General features: G+C 44.2%; 1 protein-coding gene across 2 annotated transcripts in view; it reads right to left on the bottom strand.

The window, feature by feature from the left end:
- Nucleotides 1–16,198, bottom strand: part of ANKRD33B (ankyrin repeat domain 33B) — a 48,511-nt gene extending 32,313 nt beyond the window's left edge. The window contains exon 1 of one of the 2 annotated variants that reach the window (XM_074825873.1): nt 15,713–16,198. In XM_074825873.1, the coding sequence (XP_074681974.1) occupies nt 15,713–16,135 (423 nt within the window). In that variant the 5' untranslated portion in view covers nt 16,136–16,198. The remainder of the gene's footprint in view (nt 1–15,712) is intronic. The other variant, XM_074825868.1, reaches the window with a different exon arrangement.
- Between the last annotated feature and the right edge of the window lie 1,626 nt (nt 16,199–17,824).

The raw sequence follows: 17,824 nt of genomic DNA, 5'->3' as shown, positions 1-17,824 counted from the left end.
TGTTGAGATCTTCCTTCACTCACTCTGATGAGAAAGGCAAAATTTTACAGAAGTAAAATGAAATGGAAACCAAAAAATAGGAATAAGTATGGTCATCTTCCATTTAACAGTTCATCATGCAAAGCATCTTTCTCATCATCTCAGAAGATACTGGGTGGGATTTTTTTCTTTTCCATGAGGAGTGGAAACAAACATATTTAGAGGGTTTACAATTACTAACCAAATACTGCAGTTTCTTATCCCAGATTTTCTAATAACTCTACACCTCTATCAGCTAAAAAGATCACAAAGTAGCAGTGGAAGAATAGTAAAACTGATGGTTTTCTCCCTCAGTTTTCAGTCACCTGGAAGCAGTAACAGGTTTTCCTCTGAACCAGACAATTTTCAAATGTTTTGCTAAGTGTTTGGAGTTGCTTTTCTATTTCTCTGATACAAAATGAGAGAATGCTAGTTGGTAATACAGCAATATTTTTAAAAACAGAAGGTCTGGTATTTGTATTTCTACCTGAAAATTATGGGCAGGATGTTTCCTGTTACCATCAGAGTCCAACTCCTTCAATCCACCTCTGGAAAGAAACAAACATCAAATATCCAAAACAAATGCTTGTTGCAATTAACTGATACTAACATTAGTATCAAAACCCTGCAGCCAAAAATCACCTTCTTCCCCTTAACATTTGTAAATCTCATATTGAATATTTACACAGTAGAATTGTTGTAAATGACATGATTATACTAACTGATGTTGCTGTGTAGCAATAATCTTAAAAGTTCAGCCAATACAGGTAGACTTCAAAATCATGTATTTTGGGATGATATTATTGATTGCAGTAGCACCAATAATGGGATAGAGTCTTTCCAGATACACTCCCCGAAGACTTTACAATCTGAAAGGAAACAACAGGAGATGGCTATGGGAAGGAAGAAAAACACGTTTGTGAAAGTAATGACAACAATATTTGACTGTGTTTGTTAGTTTTTGTATGACATGAACAATTCTCACTTGCCCTTTCCCCTGTCACTGATAAGCTGCCCAATTGTATAGGTTTTGCTCTGATCCTTATTTCCTTTAAGACACACACTAGGAATTTAGTGATAAATCAGAACTGATGCAACTAGATGTACTAGAAATAGAAATTACACAGTGAAGTGGAAAATACGGTCTTTTTAGACAAGCATTCAAAGTCTGAACTGGGTATCTAAGTGCTATTTTAAAAACCTCCTCCCCAGATGAACATGTTTTATAGATGGCAAGAAGTAAACAGAAAAGAAGGGCCGATATACACATTAAACTCACCAAACTGCAACTACGATTACTATTTTGCATTACAGAAACACTAGTACTGATTACTTTTTAAAAAAAAACTCTCAAAACAATGAATTTATTCTTACCATTTTTAAATTTTCAAAACATAAATTTTATTCCATCGATATATTTGACCTAAATTTTCAAACTGCTGCAGATTGGCAGATGAATGACAGTAGGCTAGCTTACAAAGGATATTAATTACAGAATTGCGAACCATACTTTTCTGCACACCCAACTTGTCCAAATAAAAATGGCAGTATAGACAGCTAGATGCTGAAGTCTTTAAGCGCAACTGCTGTTTTACCCTGTAAGCAGTCCAACGTGAAGCCAGCAGCCCTCTTTTCACTCTGCTGGGGAGATGTACTTCAGTAAAACACGCATAAAAGCTAGGCAAAGAGAACTTTTCATATAACTGTTTAGTATCCATGAATGTAGCCTCCAGAGGAGGTGTGGGGTGTTAACCTCAGCTCCAGCAGCCATGGCGTCCTAGGCCTGAGCTGGAAGCAACCCCACAAGGAACATGCCCTGCGGGTCCAGTGCCAGTGCTCTGGGTATCCCGCTCCTGCTCCCACACTGCTACAGCCCCCAGTGGGATCGCTCCTCCTTTGCACTGGCACCAAAGGAGACGCCGTGTTTTAAAATCCTTCCTCTCTGTGATATTAATAACACGGATCACACACATTTATGCCATTTAGTTGGCAGTGTTAATCTGTTTTGCCACACAGTGATTGTCTATGTCTAATAGGGTGACTGATTCGTGGACCTGCTACAGGAGGGTGAAAGTTCCTACTGATCTAGCGTCAGGTACTAAAACTCTGAAGAAAGATCATAGTATATTTTACTGACACCTGATAGCTAGGGGGTTTCAAAGCTTTAACAACAGCAGAAAATAGAGTGCTAGGCCTGAGCTATGAGAAGCACTGAGGAACAGTAACACCTTACTAGAAACCTTCAGGTTATTTTTCCTTTTCTTATTTGAACTCAGATCCTCAGAGGATGGTCAGTTCAGTACATTTGTGATCTGTGACATGCATAGTAACAATCCCACAGCTGTACACCAAAATACCTCAGCTCTACCCACACTGATCTGTGAATGGAGCCTCTGCTCATAAATCAACTGTGCTGACTGTAATAAGCTTAAACTAGGTCAAGCTAAAAATGCCCACAGAAAGAAAAAATGACAATAGTAAGTGAAAGACATTTCACAGTCTTGTGCCTTAGAGGAAAATAATTTGGGTGATAAATTTTAAGAGAAAGGCTGACATTTATTCACCATATTTCTTTTTTTCTTTCTTTTTGTTCTGGGATGCTGATATTGCTTACTGCTTCTACAATGTCTCATTTGAGTATTAAATATTTCAACATTTGATTCATATTGTTATCACTTAACAGGATGATTGGGAGGTAACGTATGGTGTGAAAGGGCTGTGATACCTGATCATATTTTTAAAACTCAGTATCAACGTTTTCAAAGTCTTCAGACAACCATATTTATTTCAATAGGTGTAATTTGGTGAGGCAGCTTTTGCCTGTCACATTTAATTATCTTGCTTTTGCAGGGAGTTTTCCACATATATGTAATGGATCCAATACACTTCATGGGAACTTTGTAAATGCACCGAGACATCTGACTTCAATAAACTGAATACACGTTATTTTAATTCAAGTAAGGTACTAACAAGATTATCATGTACTCAGTTCAGGTTCCTATTCCACAGGCAGTTATACTCATGGGTATCTTCACGCATGGGTATCGCTGTTGCACCCTCATGAGAGGAAGAATTTTCCAGGCTGGGAGATGCCCATGGACCCTACAGCAGCAGAGCAGTAAAACAAAACAAAGCACAGACAACAGCAGCCTCCTTTCCATACATGATTAATAGGTGGCAAGGAAGATTCAGTCCCACTCTACGTAAATGATGGCAGGATGCAGCACGGCGTGGACCCTGGCTGGCGCTGGCAGGAGGTTAATGGGAGACCCCGGAGCCACCTGAGCCTTTTTGCACAGCTGCCACTTGCAGGCTGCAGGACAGTCTCTGATTGGGGCATTGCACTGATTTTCTGTCCCTGGGGTACAAGGAAGACACTTTCACTCAATTCCCAGGGACCTTGAAATTAAGCGCTTTCTTTCCCTGTCACCCATGAAATGGCAAATGGTTTCACTCCTCCCTCAAACCACCAACCGAGTTGCCTTCCAGGAATGACATGGGTTTTATTCCAGGCTGGCGTTTCCACATGGGGAGCTCTGCTGAAGCAGCATCACTGACATGGTTATGCTGCCCAGTCTCCTGTGCAGACAGGACTTGCCTAACACAGTGGTGACAAACTGCCTGCAGCATGGCAAGGAAAAAATCTGTTGCTTCCCAGCCAAAGGTTTCCTCTAGCTGCTGTTGCTTCATACTTCTAGGCATTTACTATGCAGTACCACTTGTCTCAGCATAACCAAAAAACTTTTCTACTGTGTTTTCACTTTTTACTAGCTCAGAAAGGCTCTATAAGTCTAAACACTAAGGTTTCATTAATATTTCTGGTATTTCATTTTCCAAAACCAACCAATACTTGTTACTCTATACTCTTTGTCTAACAAGCTATTGCTATTTCATGCTTTTTATAGAAAATCTTTCTTTGTAGAAAGAAAATTTTTTTTTAATTAACTCCTTTATGGACCTGAGTTTGACTCTGCCTTTTCTTGAAACCTTTCAAACCCATGTGATAATTCCAGATACGTAGAAGTACCCTACAGCCTTCCAAAGACAGTCTTGCCTTTCCTTTCACCCACACCTAAAGATACTTCTATGAATACACGGCTAGCCTTCCCATATTTCCCAATCAAATAGTAAACAGGTGTGCCAAGCCTTTTTCCTATGAGCTACAAATAGCAAGATACCTAGGTTTTGTTAAAAAAAAAAAAAAAAAAAATCCAAATACCCCCTGAAAGGCTGCTTTTATGAAGACTGAATACATTCAGTTACCTGCCACTTTTCCACTTCAGAAAACTAATAACAATGTCTTACATGTAAGCCCACCTCTCCAGTAGTAATAGATTCAAAACTTCCCCAAGGGCCCAATTCTGAGCTGTGGTGACTGCTTGGCAGCATCTCTCGTTGTCAGCACTCAGCCTGTCTACACACAGGCTGTCCCAAAGATTGGGCCTCACGTACTAAGAGGCAAAGACGCAAAAGACCAAAAAAAATACCCCACATATGTGAGAGGGTATTACAGGATCAGACTCAAAACGTTATACATCCAAAACGTGTGAGGCAACAAAAGCCCGACCATGAGTCATTCCCGTTTTGCATCAGCTTGCTTTTGAATTGCTCCCTGCGGAATTTAACAGACATAATAGAAAATTATAGAATTGAAAAACGGGAACTATTTCCACATTGTGGGTTCTTCCCACAGTGGATACAATTTGAATTGCTAATTCACTGCCAGATGTGCCTCTACAGACTCTGTGACAACCTTCCTCTTCCTGTGGTACTTAATTATTTCTTATTGTGACACCCTGGGTATGCTACAGGATTATATTTAGCCCAGGTTGGAGGGGTTTCATTTTTGTTTTTAATGAAAGAACCCTTAGAAATGGGTAAATTCAAATCTATGTGGCATAACATTTTAAATAATTCAAAAGGGTAACCTTCTGAGAGTAACTTTATTTATGAAAACATTAAAGGTGAACTCCTGTCTCCAATAAAGTCCGTGGGAGTTCTTCATTGCTTTCACATGCTCCAGAGATTTTCTTTTCTATTTAAAAAATCTACCAGCAGTTTTTAGGAAGTGGTCTTCGTTCAACAATACCTCAGTCACAAACGTTAAACCTAATTCCACAGAGCAATGACAGGTAACATACGAAGAATATGCAGAATAATTGTTAGCAGGCAATATACTTTTTACGTCAATTACTAAAAAACTACCCAGAACAGAATGACTTGTATAAACAAAGTATAAGAATTGGAAAAGGCACCGAAACTGATGACAAAACCACTAATTAGGGAAAAACTGGAGCATCATATTAGCTATGGCGTCCTACCCAAAAGCTACCTCACTGTATCTGAAATAAGTAGACAGCATATGCAAATAGGTATTATACCAATTTTAATATCAGCATAGTTAATGATTTCCAAAACCATAACACAGCAGGAAATATCACCAGTCCTTTCAAATGATGCTAGTTTGGGCACTTTGAATTGAAAAGCCTAAAAAAAAAATGGAAAATTGGAAGAACTACTTGGGACTCAGAGAAAACCCAGGCCAAGTGCCGGCTGTATGGACACTGCTGGTCCGCTCCAGGGAGACTAAGTAGGGTGGACATGCTCTCGTGTCAGAGATGGTTTCCTCTGGCAACGCACACACAGCCCGTGCTCATCTAGTGGCATCTTCTGTACGTAAAAGGCTGCTAATGCTTTCCAAGTCAATCTTTATTTCAAAATTAACAGTGAGTTTTAGTTAGTGATCATGTATCACTTTTCTTTAGAGGAAGAAAAACATTTTAACAAAATGTAATTTAAAACAAACCCGATGCACATTAGGCTCATCTGGCACGGACCAACCTGTAAAGTCACCCAAGAGTTACTACTCAGTCTCCCTATCACTCTCCTCCACGAAGTACTACCAAAACATAATCGTGTTATGATAAATCACCTGATTTTTGTTGCATCTCTGCTACACTGTAATCATTACCAAAAATGTATAACAAGGCTTGCTTTTTTTTATCTTTCATTCTGTATCTTCTTGAGTAGTAGAAAAGATTTTGAAGGCAATAGTACCTGCTGAAATGTCTGGATAGATCCAAATAGACGTTTTGATTACTTCTACTCCTCGTTCAACATTTGTTAGTATTTATTTTCATAGTTTATATTATTCCCAAGTGCACACACACAAGACCACATGACTAAAATTAATATGACAATGAGTGGTTCCTGTGGCACGTGCAAAAGTGAACCTATCTCAAAAGCCTTTTTGAAACGTTCCCTGAAACCCAGCGACAAGCCTGACTGAGTGAAAAACAAGCAAGTCTCACATCTGTGAAAAGGGCACTACCTAATAAGGGTCTGAGTGTCCCCATCCCTGCCCTTCCACCTGGCAGTGCTGACTGTTGTCCTCCAGGAGCCACAGCTCGCACCACCACTTCCAGCGCTAGCAGGACCAAAGGACATGAAGGGAATTCTGAGTTAAGCTCTTGATGATGCTGAAAGATGTGGCACTGGGGACCTCCTGTCCCTTGAAGCTGGCACCTGAATCCATCACTCCTGTGGCGCTTCTTAGCAGAGAGCTCTGAGCCCAGTGTCTGAAATGGGACCATTTATTCTTTCTTCCTCAGAGACCCTGCCTTGAGACTTAAAGCCTTAATAGATGAGGTACCAGACAATGACTTACTGGTGCTTCGCCTCGAGCTAAAGAATTTGGGAATTTGGGGGCTTTTGGACCTGTTTCCTTTCCCAAAATACTTGAAGCCCCGTAGCTTCTACAGGCTACTGAAACTCAACAGCACCCAGTTTTTCAGAGCAATCAGGTGTTTCTTAGCAGTGCCATCTGTTTCAACTTCCATTTTCTTCCTGACAAACAGTATCGACATGCACTTTGTTTCAGATCAGGCATGAGGTCTGAAAAGTGATTTTTATACAGAGTAGTACCCTAATTCAAGGAGCACTCTTTACCCAAAGATTTGAAACACCCCTAAGGCCAAGCATTTGTGCTACCTTAGGCTCACAGAGAAGAGCTACTGGAAACTAAATTTTTTTTCTGTAGGTTATAAATCTTAGCTCTTGAGGAGGGGAAGGTAGAAGAACAGTGCCCAGAAATGAATCACTTCCATTATATATATGTGGGTATGTCAGGCATCAGTAGAGCTGCTGGGATCAAAACAATGCAGGGGTTCTCCATATAGTCACACATTCTTTATATATGTCACTAGACACTGAAACTGATTGAACAGCTCAAAACTGAATGCCTGAATATCACCACAAAACAGTGAGGAGCTACAACTTGGTTTAGTTTTGGCCTTATCATGTCCTCATTTTTAATAAAATGACAAAATCTGTTAATGAATACAGATACAGCATAGAAAACCTAGAGCAGTGAGAAGAGCAACTGAAGGCTTTCGGGATTGTAAACTGCTGTGTAGTGTCAAACTACTTCTTAACTTCTGAATTTGCAACAGCCATGCTGCCCACATGCCAGCTGTGGGGTACCCAAAAATCACCCCTTTCAAACTTATTCATACCCAAAATGGTTTTTAAGCTCCAAGTTTTGTGCTTGGTTTCTGCTTAGGGGTGAATGCAACACAAGCGCCCATCCCTTCAAAGAACTTCCTGCCTTCCTCCTCTCTGAGAAGAAGGACTGAACACCTCTGACAGGTTTCAGGCCACACAAACTCTGTCACAGATGTGATTATACTCCAGAAAGAAGCCGCACACTCGGCTCTGCCTCTGAGGACACTCAGTCCAAAGCCAGGCCAGCTGGAGCACCCCTCAGTAACCACTGAGCCACATGGGAGTGAGCTGCAAACAGCCCACTTCTCTGAGGCCACCCTGAAGCCACCAAGCAACGTCAACCAGCAGTTACTTCATCAGTCCCTTACAGCAAGGAGAATTCCCAGATCTTTTTGGAGAGGTCCAGTTTTAAGGCACCTTCAAGACTACCAATGCTCTGTGCGAGATACCACTGTATGGAGCTGAAAAGCCAGAACTGCAATGCTTACATTTAGAGCAACAGTAGGGAGGCAAAGCAGAATCAGGAACAAATTATTAAAAATTGCTTATTTACTACTATAAGAAGATATATGATTGCTCAGATAGAGACAAAAAAAAATAACCTTCTTTTCCATGTGCCAGGATGTTTCTACAATTTTCTTATCCTGTATCAGGCTGTGGTTAAAAACCCAAGTCTTCTGCATGGGAGATGTCAGTCCCACCATAAGCAATAAGGAGAGCACTGTCACTTTCTTCTTCCATCTCCTTTATCGCAGGATTTAAATCTGACTTTTCTAAAGATGATTGCTCTTTATGGACTTTTCTGAAGCTCCTTTCTCCCTCTTAAGTTCTTTTTGATCTACTCTTTTTTGTGGGTTCAGCATCAAAAATTGCAAAACTTTTGTCTGAAGTTGCCTAGAATACATTACTTCTGAATAACCTTTTTAAAATACCAAGCTACAAGAACCCCAAATTTATGTAAATCTTGAATTTCTGCCTCAATAAAATTTCAAGGAAAGGATTTTAGGAACCTTTAAGAGAGAAAATTAGTGCCAATGTTCCTTCTTGAGTAATTACTCCACAAGAATATAAATCTGCATTTCCTAACGGGATGAAGGAATTAGCAGTGTCACATTGTGCACTGTGAAACAAACCTCAGAGATTCTCCTGGAAGAATGCAGTGAGGCATCTTGAGGTCACATTTCTTACCTGTGTTACAGACACGTTCTGTTAAAGACACCATTATAGATCTGTCATAATTATTGATGACAGAGGTCCCAGACAACCAGTCTTGTTAGACTATCATTAGATTTTAAATGCAGCTATATTTTATTACATTTGGAGTCAACCTGTGCTCAGCTGGCTAACCAGGATCATTGCTGCATCTCTGAGGAGCTCCACGGGTCCAAATACTTGACTTAAGATACTAATATGAAACAGTACTTAAACTAGAACAAAAGATTGCTATGACCTTTACTTCTGGGCTACTGTCAGGCTAAAAACATCTCTCCTGTTCTGTACACTTTGCATTAAACGATTTGTCAAAATTCTTCAAGGAAACTGCTCTTCATCTGGTTTCTCTAAAAGCTGCATCACTTGAAACTAGATTAAACTTGTACAACTTTCTCATGTTGATGAGGTCTTCAAATCTGTATCTCTATCTATCAATTTCCATAAGAGTTACATCTGCTAGTTCATGCTGCTCTTTATACTAAGCACAAATTATATCTTACCATCTGTCTATTATTATATCTTTCTACCTGTCAATCCTCCTGCATGGAGGATATAGCAGGTCTGGTCATGGATTTCCAGTGATCTGCTGAAGACCTGCATTGCTATTCTTTCTGCCTCAGCACCTTCACAGTCCTTATTAATTCTTCTCTTTACTCCATAGAAATCATATTCCGTGCATACACTTCTTCTTCAGTTATTTTAAAGGATATGTTTCAGTGCCAGATTTGCAAAGGCATTACTCACCTAACACTTCAGATGAAGGCAGACAAGGGCAGGCAGACAGCTAACCTGCCCACGCTCTTCTGGCGACGCCTCCGAGTGCCTATCTGTATCAATCTGGTCCACATTCTGGTTAGCTCACCGAATTCCCTCTTAGCCAACTGACTTCATATTTTCCATGCTCTACCTACTCCTTTCTGATGGCTTCCCTTGAGTTGTAATTACATTATTTGAAGGGTTCCCAATTTGTTTTGAGCAGCTTCTGTGTTTTGATATCTACTATTCCTTGCCTTGCCTTGCTCATTCACTTCCTTTTTAAACACATACATATTTCCAGGGACTTTTTTTAGTCCATTTGGGTATTTCTGTACTTTTGGGAAGGATTTAAATTAGATTACTTTTGTCGTTACGGTCTTTTTAAAACTATTTCCACCCTAAAAAATTCCTTTTTGTGGTTTAGTGTCATGACGTTTCAACACAATCTCTCCCATGAGAATACCTTGTATGAGAGAATACGAGGGAACTGAAACTGCCTATGAAAATACAAAAAAAAGTTCCCAGCACTGTAGCAGATGACATTCTTGAAATCCTTTTTCTGACATGGGAAGACTTACACTATGTGCCATGACAACTGAGAAGCAATGTGTGACAGGGAGATCTTTATCCTTTACCACAAAATGCTGCACTTCTCGTTTTTTATTTTTACAAGTTAGCATTGTGAAGGTAACAAAAATAATAAAAACAGGTTAATGGAGTGTTACACAAGCTCTGGAACTTTTTGTGACACATGACTTTCTAGAAAAGCATTATCCAGCACAATGTTCCCTCACCCGGGAAGTGGGAACTGAACCACTGGCTCCCTGTCCTTCTCAGCCAGCCACAATTTTAGGAGCACAGCCCTTTGGCAAAGACAAATCCAGGTGTCAACACCATGGAGGATTCACTGTGCATCCCTCTGTGAAAAACTCTGAAGGGTAATGCTCCCTAAACTAGCTGAGTTGCCTGAAGCAGTGTTGCTGTGGTAGTACAAAACCTGTGGGCTGCTTTGCCTTGCAGAGGAGCAGTCTGCAGCACAGGGCAGGGAGACCGGTATGACATGTCTGATGCCTCCAACACCATCACGGATCCAATAAGGAGACTGGGTGAGTGATGCCATTCTGAAATGTCCTTTTACAGCCAGCAACATGCAAACAAACCTATGTTGCATTCAGAGAAACATCTCCACCCAGTTCAGGGGGTCGCTCCCTGATGCTCTCCAACGCAGCATTAACGCTTCAGGAGGTACGCATGGTCCCAAATGAGGAGTCTCATGTGCCCGGTCTCTGCAAACGCTCTCAAAAGTCAGCAGAGGGAGGCTTTTTGGCAGAGGGGAAGGGGACAGCAGTTAGAGCATGAGCATAACATAGACACCTGAATCATGCTCCAGAGAAACCTACTCCTCTCTGCTGGGGAGAGAAGGAGAGCAGGGAAACCATCTTTCTAATTCATGTACTACACCATGGCGTGAACTGCCCTCCCTGGGAACTTCTCTTCAGCTCCTACTTCTCTGGGCTTACTTCCACAGTTGGCACAACCCTATGTTCTCACAAGCTTTTCAAGTATGTTTCTAGCCAGGACATCGCTACCTTATTTTTGTATATTCTGTAACAGCAACTTCCAGGCTTTTGATGGATCATTGTCCCTCCTCAGGACTAAGCATCATGAGAGGGGAAATCAAGAGAAACAACAGCCTTCAAACCCCCTGTTTTCTTCCTTCAGCAGAAAAAGCAGAGAGGAACAAACAAACAAACAAATCCAAGCCCACCTGGTGACAGAGCTGCAAAACTATTGTGCCTCAAAGGAAAACTTACTGCAGAGCCATCCTGATCAACAGCATCCTGCATAAAGCATTAATGAGATAAGTTAACTCTGCTCATCCATGGATTTAGGAATATTTTCTGAAAGGAGGAGAAAGGGCTCACAAGCTGAGCTACCTAGATTATTTTGTCTTCACACCTTTTAAGGGGGGAAAACAAAGATCACAAATGCATGATCCCTGCTATATAATGTTATACTTCCAACAATAAACTGTTTTAACTGCAAATTGGTTCCTAGTTATCTATGAACTGGATGAAAGACTCATTGAACAATGACATAAAAAATGAAAAGCTGAAAAAGACTACAACAGAATATTCTTGCACATATATCAACTCTAAAATACAGAGTTACAGAATACCTACTAATACAGACTCTACCACGTGGATGGTTAACCTTTCAGATGATGAGCCACAGTGATTATTTTCAATCTTGCAAGGGTATGTTCTTTGTCTTCTTTTCTCTCTCTCCCCCATCCCTTACTGCCTTCTCTATTGTCATGGCAAAATTCTAAATTTGCTTGCATTCTGCAGTTAGGTAACACCAGATTTTGAAACTCTGTCTTTCTGAGAATATATAATCCTGGTCACCAGGCAAAATATAATATTAAGTGATGTTAAACTTATGAGAGGCAAATATCTGAAATCCTGGCAATGTGGCTAGTAAGGAGGCAAAACCAGTTCCCACATCACATGGTGAAAAGCAGCATCATTATGCAGATGACAGTCTGGTCTCAGTCAGGTCAGGAGATTTCACTGGAGCCACGATTTTATTTTCTCATATATATTTGCAAATCCCTCTTACTGCCAGCATGAGGCAGGTAAATACATCAACATTAATGAATGAAAGGCTTCCCTGCATGATCTACCATTAGTATATTATATGCTGTCATAGTCGTTTTCCAAATATTTCAGTATTAGATTTGGCAAGGAGAGGAAACGAGTAGTACCAAGCCAGTCTTTCGGGATTCCATATACAGACAGCAGTGCAACAGAAGACGCAGGGATCAACCCTTTGGGGATCTTATGCAGACAATGATATATAAACTGTTGTTGTCTCGACAGTAATGAAAACGAGACAGCAAAGGTACCAGTCTTCAGGCTACACGTGGTGACTAATAAATCGGATGTTGTAGAGTCTGGTTTACTGCAGGAAGGTGAATTTAATGAAAACCTGTGCCTGGTGGGAGGTTGTGCAGCTCATGAACAGAGCATGGGAAAAAGTACCTTCTGCAGAAACCCCACAAAAAGCCACTACCTAGCCTTGGAGAACTGACTCAAAAGAGAGAATTGATGTACTTTGATAAAAAGCATGGAGGAAAATAAGTGAGGTTACCTCTGGATCTTAGTGTTTTCAAAAATAATTCTTTCTGAATCTTAAATTTATACATTTACACTTCAGTGACGAGGTAAAAATTTAAAAATAAAGCAATAGCAGCACTCCAGTCCTTTGCGCCCGAATTAATTTAAAGAATTTAACCATTAGGAAGTTTCTTCTTCGTGTTATGTTTTGTGAGTTGAATTTAATTACTTTCAGAATCAAAGTATGGTATTGTCTTACCACCATAACCTGGTACATGTTTTGTCTATTTTGAGAAAAAAGTAATTTTTAAATTGTGAAAATAAAACTGTACTGTGCATGCTTAACAGAGGTTATCAGATTAGGGTTGTGAAAAGAGTTAATACACTCAGCTGGACAGCCCTTCCTTCACCATCCTTCTTATTCTTCCTTCTCTCTCCTGCTTCACAGAAAAGAAACAAGATCTTAGAATAAACAAAAGTTCATCTTATTTAGCCACAGTGTGGAAAAAAAAAAAAAAAAAAGGAAAAGATGCTTTGCAATAAATGCATGACAGATAGCATTGTAAACAAACATTATCCTGGTGAAAGAAGATACCAAAAGCTAAGAGTACAGATTTCAGCAATTGAAAAAAATTCATTAGCACAAGTTGTGTATCTAATTTGTTCAGTTACTTTTTGGCAGTAAAACTAAGTTTTGTTTGTGGATAATGTGCAATGACTTTATACGACATGCAAATTCAAGAGCTGCAAAAATTCCCCAGAAAGGGAGATAAAAGATCTGAGTGAAACTTCCCTTTTGTTGAGTAAAATTCTCTGAAAAAGGTGGTTTTCTATTGCAAAATAATGTGAATTTGCCCTGATGTTCCCTGTAGGGGTGCCAGGACTGCAGTCACACCTGACGTTTCAGGTTCCTGACAGAAAGGTTGCTCCTATCCCATTCACATCAGTCTGGAAAAGTCAGACTGTCCTGCTCTGTACTGCTGTGATTAGGGCATTTGGTGAGGGTTTATATGCCCTCATGCTGAGCGAGAAACTGAACTCATGTCTTTCACATCATTAACAAAGCTTCCAGAAGTTGCTGCATTACAGAACTTTTTTTACTTTGTTTTCATCAGAAATGCAGAAAATGGAATTTGATGTCAAAGTTTAATTTCAGGTTAAATGGAGTATTTGCTTAAGCAGAGAAAAACTGGGGTTTTTTACAGTATGAACAAATAAAAGGAACTTTCACTTTGGATTCAAGCTACAATTGTTTCTTTTCCAGGAAGCTGGAGAGATAAAGAAGAGTAACTTGGTTTGGGGGAGGTGGGATGGTGAAGGGAGGGCTGGCCAACCAGGTAAATTCACTGTTCTTGCAACGCCACCCCAATCACCTCTGCAGAAGGAGCTGCTGTGGGATGATGCCCGCGCTGAACTTGTTCGTACCCCCTAACTCAGCTCTGCAGGACCCCAGCCCTGAGATGGAGGATGCCTCCAACTTCACAGCCAGCTGCATACTCTCTGCTGGGTGGGAAGGCCGCCCTTTCAGAAAGGACAGCCGTGGGGCACTTGGTATTTTACACCGCAGGTACGGTGGGGCCAAACCTCCCCCACCGTCACACACTTGAGGCACGCTGAATCAGTGGGCCTCAGCGGAGACGAGTGTCCACGTGATGCTGGGGCTGGATTTGGGCTCCTGCTCAGGCCCAGACCTCATATGCAGGACAGACGCACCTGCAGGATCTTCAAAATCTTGTAATGTACGTTTAGATCTCACATGTTACTGACTTAAGAGTGTTAACTACACTGCATGTTGGCCTGGGCAGAAAGGTTGATATAAAATATTTCTACCCTCTACTGCTCACTCCCACCCCCATGCCATGGTTTGCTGCCCCCTCAGATGTGTTAATACAGCTTCTTGTATTTGTATCTTTTGCAGAAGTTTACTGTAAATCAGATCACTCAAAATCTGTACTGGAAAAAATCCTTTGGGGGGAAGTAAAGCTATTTTGCAGGAAAAGTCCTACATATATATACATCTAAGACACACAAAAAGTTCCCCTTCAACCAGCCCTGAACCAAAATTATTGCATTATTTTTCATGCAAAGACCACTTGTTTTGGCAGAATGTGCAAGTCAGTTGTCCAGCTAAAATCACTGAGGCTTTCTTTCAAAACATTCCTGTCACACACTAGTTGTACAAAAATTTTTTGAGATTGTTTATGCAAACTGTAAGTAAAAATTCTTAAGTATAAATTGTAGTAATACTACAGAGGACTGAGAGGAGTTGCTGTTGCTTATCTTCGATATTGTTGCTCAAACATCCCAGTTACACGTTACCCAGAAAATCTTTCCGAAGTTTTCACCTTCGGATTTAGCGAAGCACACTTCTGTCCCCGCTATTAACTAAGAGGCACAAACAGAATCACAAACCTTGTACTGACACAAAATCCAAAACCAGGCCACCAGCATCAAAACAAATGCCAGGAGAACTCTGAGAAGTCTGATTTTATCACAGGAATACCCTGAGCCCTGCTTGGCATTCTAGGAACGGGAACAAGCTTACATTGGGGGGGGGGGGGGGGGGGGAGCTAAACAAAAAATAAAAAAAAAAAAATCACAAACTTTGATCGGTTGTTCACATTCCCCGGGTGAAAAGCCCGAAGTGCTGCAGGGGATGGGCTGCCCAGCAGCGAGGAAGGTTCAGCCCTGCTGAACACAACCGTGACTAGCGAGGCCGCTCTCTCTCCCCAGGAAGCTGCGGGAAAGCAAGACCCGACTCAAAACTGATGGCGGGAAAACCAGAATCTCAACCTTTCTCCCTCCCTTCCCATACACCGCGCTCTTCCTTTGCCCAAGACGGCAAGTCCCGACTAGCAGGGCGAAGCCTCACGCCCTGCCCCCGTCCCCGCTGCGTGGGGTCCTGCCCCCCGCGGGACCGCCGACTCAGCGCCCCTTCAGATGAAAGAAAGCGGCGTCGCCCAGCCCAGGCACGGCAGCCCCCGCCCCCCCCCCCCGGCCCCGCTCCACGGGGAGGGGTGGGGGTGCGGGGGGTGGCGCGACGGCCGCGGTGCTGTTCCCCCGGGGGGTGCCCGCCGCTCCCGGGGCGCGGCGCGGGGGCTCACCCGGCGGTTGCGGTCGGTCTCCCGCACCTCCTCCTCCTCAGGGCCCTGGCGGATGAGCGCCTTCACCACGACGGCGTTGTTGGTGCAGCAGGCTCGGAAGAAGCTGAGCTCCTCGGCGCTGTCGCGACCCCCCGGCTCCAGGGACCAGCGGTCCTCCTCCTCCTCGTCCTCCGGCACCCCCGGCGGGTAGAAGGAGTCGTCCGAGGCGATGCTGCAGGTGTCGGGCAGCTCGGAGAAGTCCTCATACTCCTCGCAGTCCTCCTCCTCCTCCCCGTCCTCCTCCCCGTCCGGCCCCTCGGCGGCAGCCCCCGCCGCCCCCTGCTCGGGGCTGCTCTCCGCCTGGGCGCTGGGCATCTCCTTCGCCGCCGCCGGGCAGACCCGCTCCCCGGCCAGCTGCTCCCCGTCCCCCGACAGCAGCACCATGGCGGCCGCGGGGCCGGGGCGCGGGAGCTCCCCCCCGCCCCGAGCGCCGCCCGGCCCCGCGGCTCCGCCGGGCCGCCCTCGCCCGCCGGCGGCGGGGCTCTGCCCGGGGGGGGGGGGCTCCCGGCAGCCCCCGCCCGTCCGCCGAGCGCTGCCGCCCCGCCGGCAGCTGCGCCGGCTCTTCCCCCCCCCGCCCCGCGGTTTTGCGATCCCTCTACCCCCCCTCCCGCCTCACGCCAGCGGCCGCCCCCCCCCGCGGCTGGCCCGGCGGCAGCCCGGCGGCCGGCCGCCCCCGGCCCGGGACATGCTGTCGCTCGGGGGTCCCCGCTGCGGGCCGCTTCACCTCCGGCGGCTGCGGTGCGCGGGGAGAGGCTGCCGGCAGGCAGGGCGGCTCTGGGGAGGGGAGGCAGTTGGCAAACTCCCGGCCCCTAATCCGCTCAGCATCTCTCCGAGGAGATTGGGGCTCGGGTTTAGCGCTGGCGGCGGGGGCGCGGGGGAAGGGGGTTCGCGGGGGGAGCGGGCAGCTGCCGCCGCGGGTCCTGCCGCGCCGCGCACCCAAAGCGGGGCGGGCGGAGTTCGCGGAGCCCCTCCAGGCTCCTTGGGGGGGCGGCGGAGCCCCCCCTGCCCCGCCGTCGAGCGGCGTGCTCGGCTCTCGGCGATGGTCGCCCACCTGCGGGTGGGGGAGGCGGGGGGCGAGTGGGGCCGGCGGGGCAGGTGAGGCAGAGGCTGCCGCTGGTCCTTCGGCACAAATTGCGCTGCCCGAAAAGCCGCGGTGGCAGCCATGTACGCGCAACTTTCCAGGAATATAACTAGCCTGTGTAGAATTCGTCTTTCGAAGTAAATATTGAAACTAGGAGAATGATTATACAGAATTTCTCAGAAGGAGAGTTTGAAAGCAAGTAGTTCATTAAATCGTGTAACACAGACCTGACAGTTTACCAGCTGTAGAGATGTCAGGCACGTGCTTTTTATGGAAGGAGTTTGGAGATTAGGTTGAGAGGAATAATGCACCTGTAAATTGAGTTCCTGCTTTGTCGCAGTTCGTCTAAAATCTTTCTTCCCTGTCAGATGCCATGGATTAGCACCGTTGTCTGGCAGGGAAACAGTGGGGGAAGGCCCTTTGGCCAACAGAACAGGATATTTGGTTTCTTCAACAGCACTCTGAAGCGAACCTCACCTACACGACCTGCTTCAGCGGGTCAGCACCCAGGGTGCAAGTCCCTGTCTGCCTGACGGGAGAGAAACGAGCTGGTGTTTCTGCGTGAGGTGAGGCAGAGTGTGACACGCTCCTGGCTTTAAAAAGGCATGAATGAAAAGTAAAATGTAACTGTGAATAAAGGGGCCTGGGGAGTAGGTGTTTACAGTCTTTCAAGGAAACATCGTGTGAACCAGATGTCACGGGTGATACAAAGCCCAGTGGCTTCTTGCTGATCTCTAGCTGGAGGAGTTAGCCCAACGCCTAGGAGGAGGATATCTGTAATCAGAATTAGTAATAAATAGCTCCCTGATTGGCTGCTTCTGCAAAGAAGCTAAACTGGGAAGAAAGGAGATTAAACTATTCTCTCACCTCCAGACACCTCTGAGATCATAGCTGACGTATATTACCAGCCATGCTCATGCTCACGCTGCCTGTCTCCTGTTATTTTTTTTTGTGTAAAGAAAGGCCCTTACTCCAATACTGCTGCATGTGTC

This window comes from Strix aluco, chromosome 1 (assembly GCF_031877795.1).
Source record: "Strix aluco isolate bStrAlu1 chromosome 1, bStrAlu1.hap1, whole genome shotgun sequence".
Lineage (NCBI taxonomy): Eukaryota > Metazoa > Chordata > Aves > Strigiformes > Strigidae > Strix > Strix aluco.
This window is presented reverse-complemented; position numbering and strand designations above follow the sequence as displayed.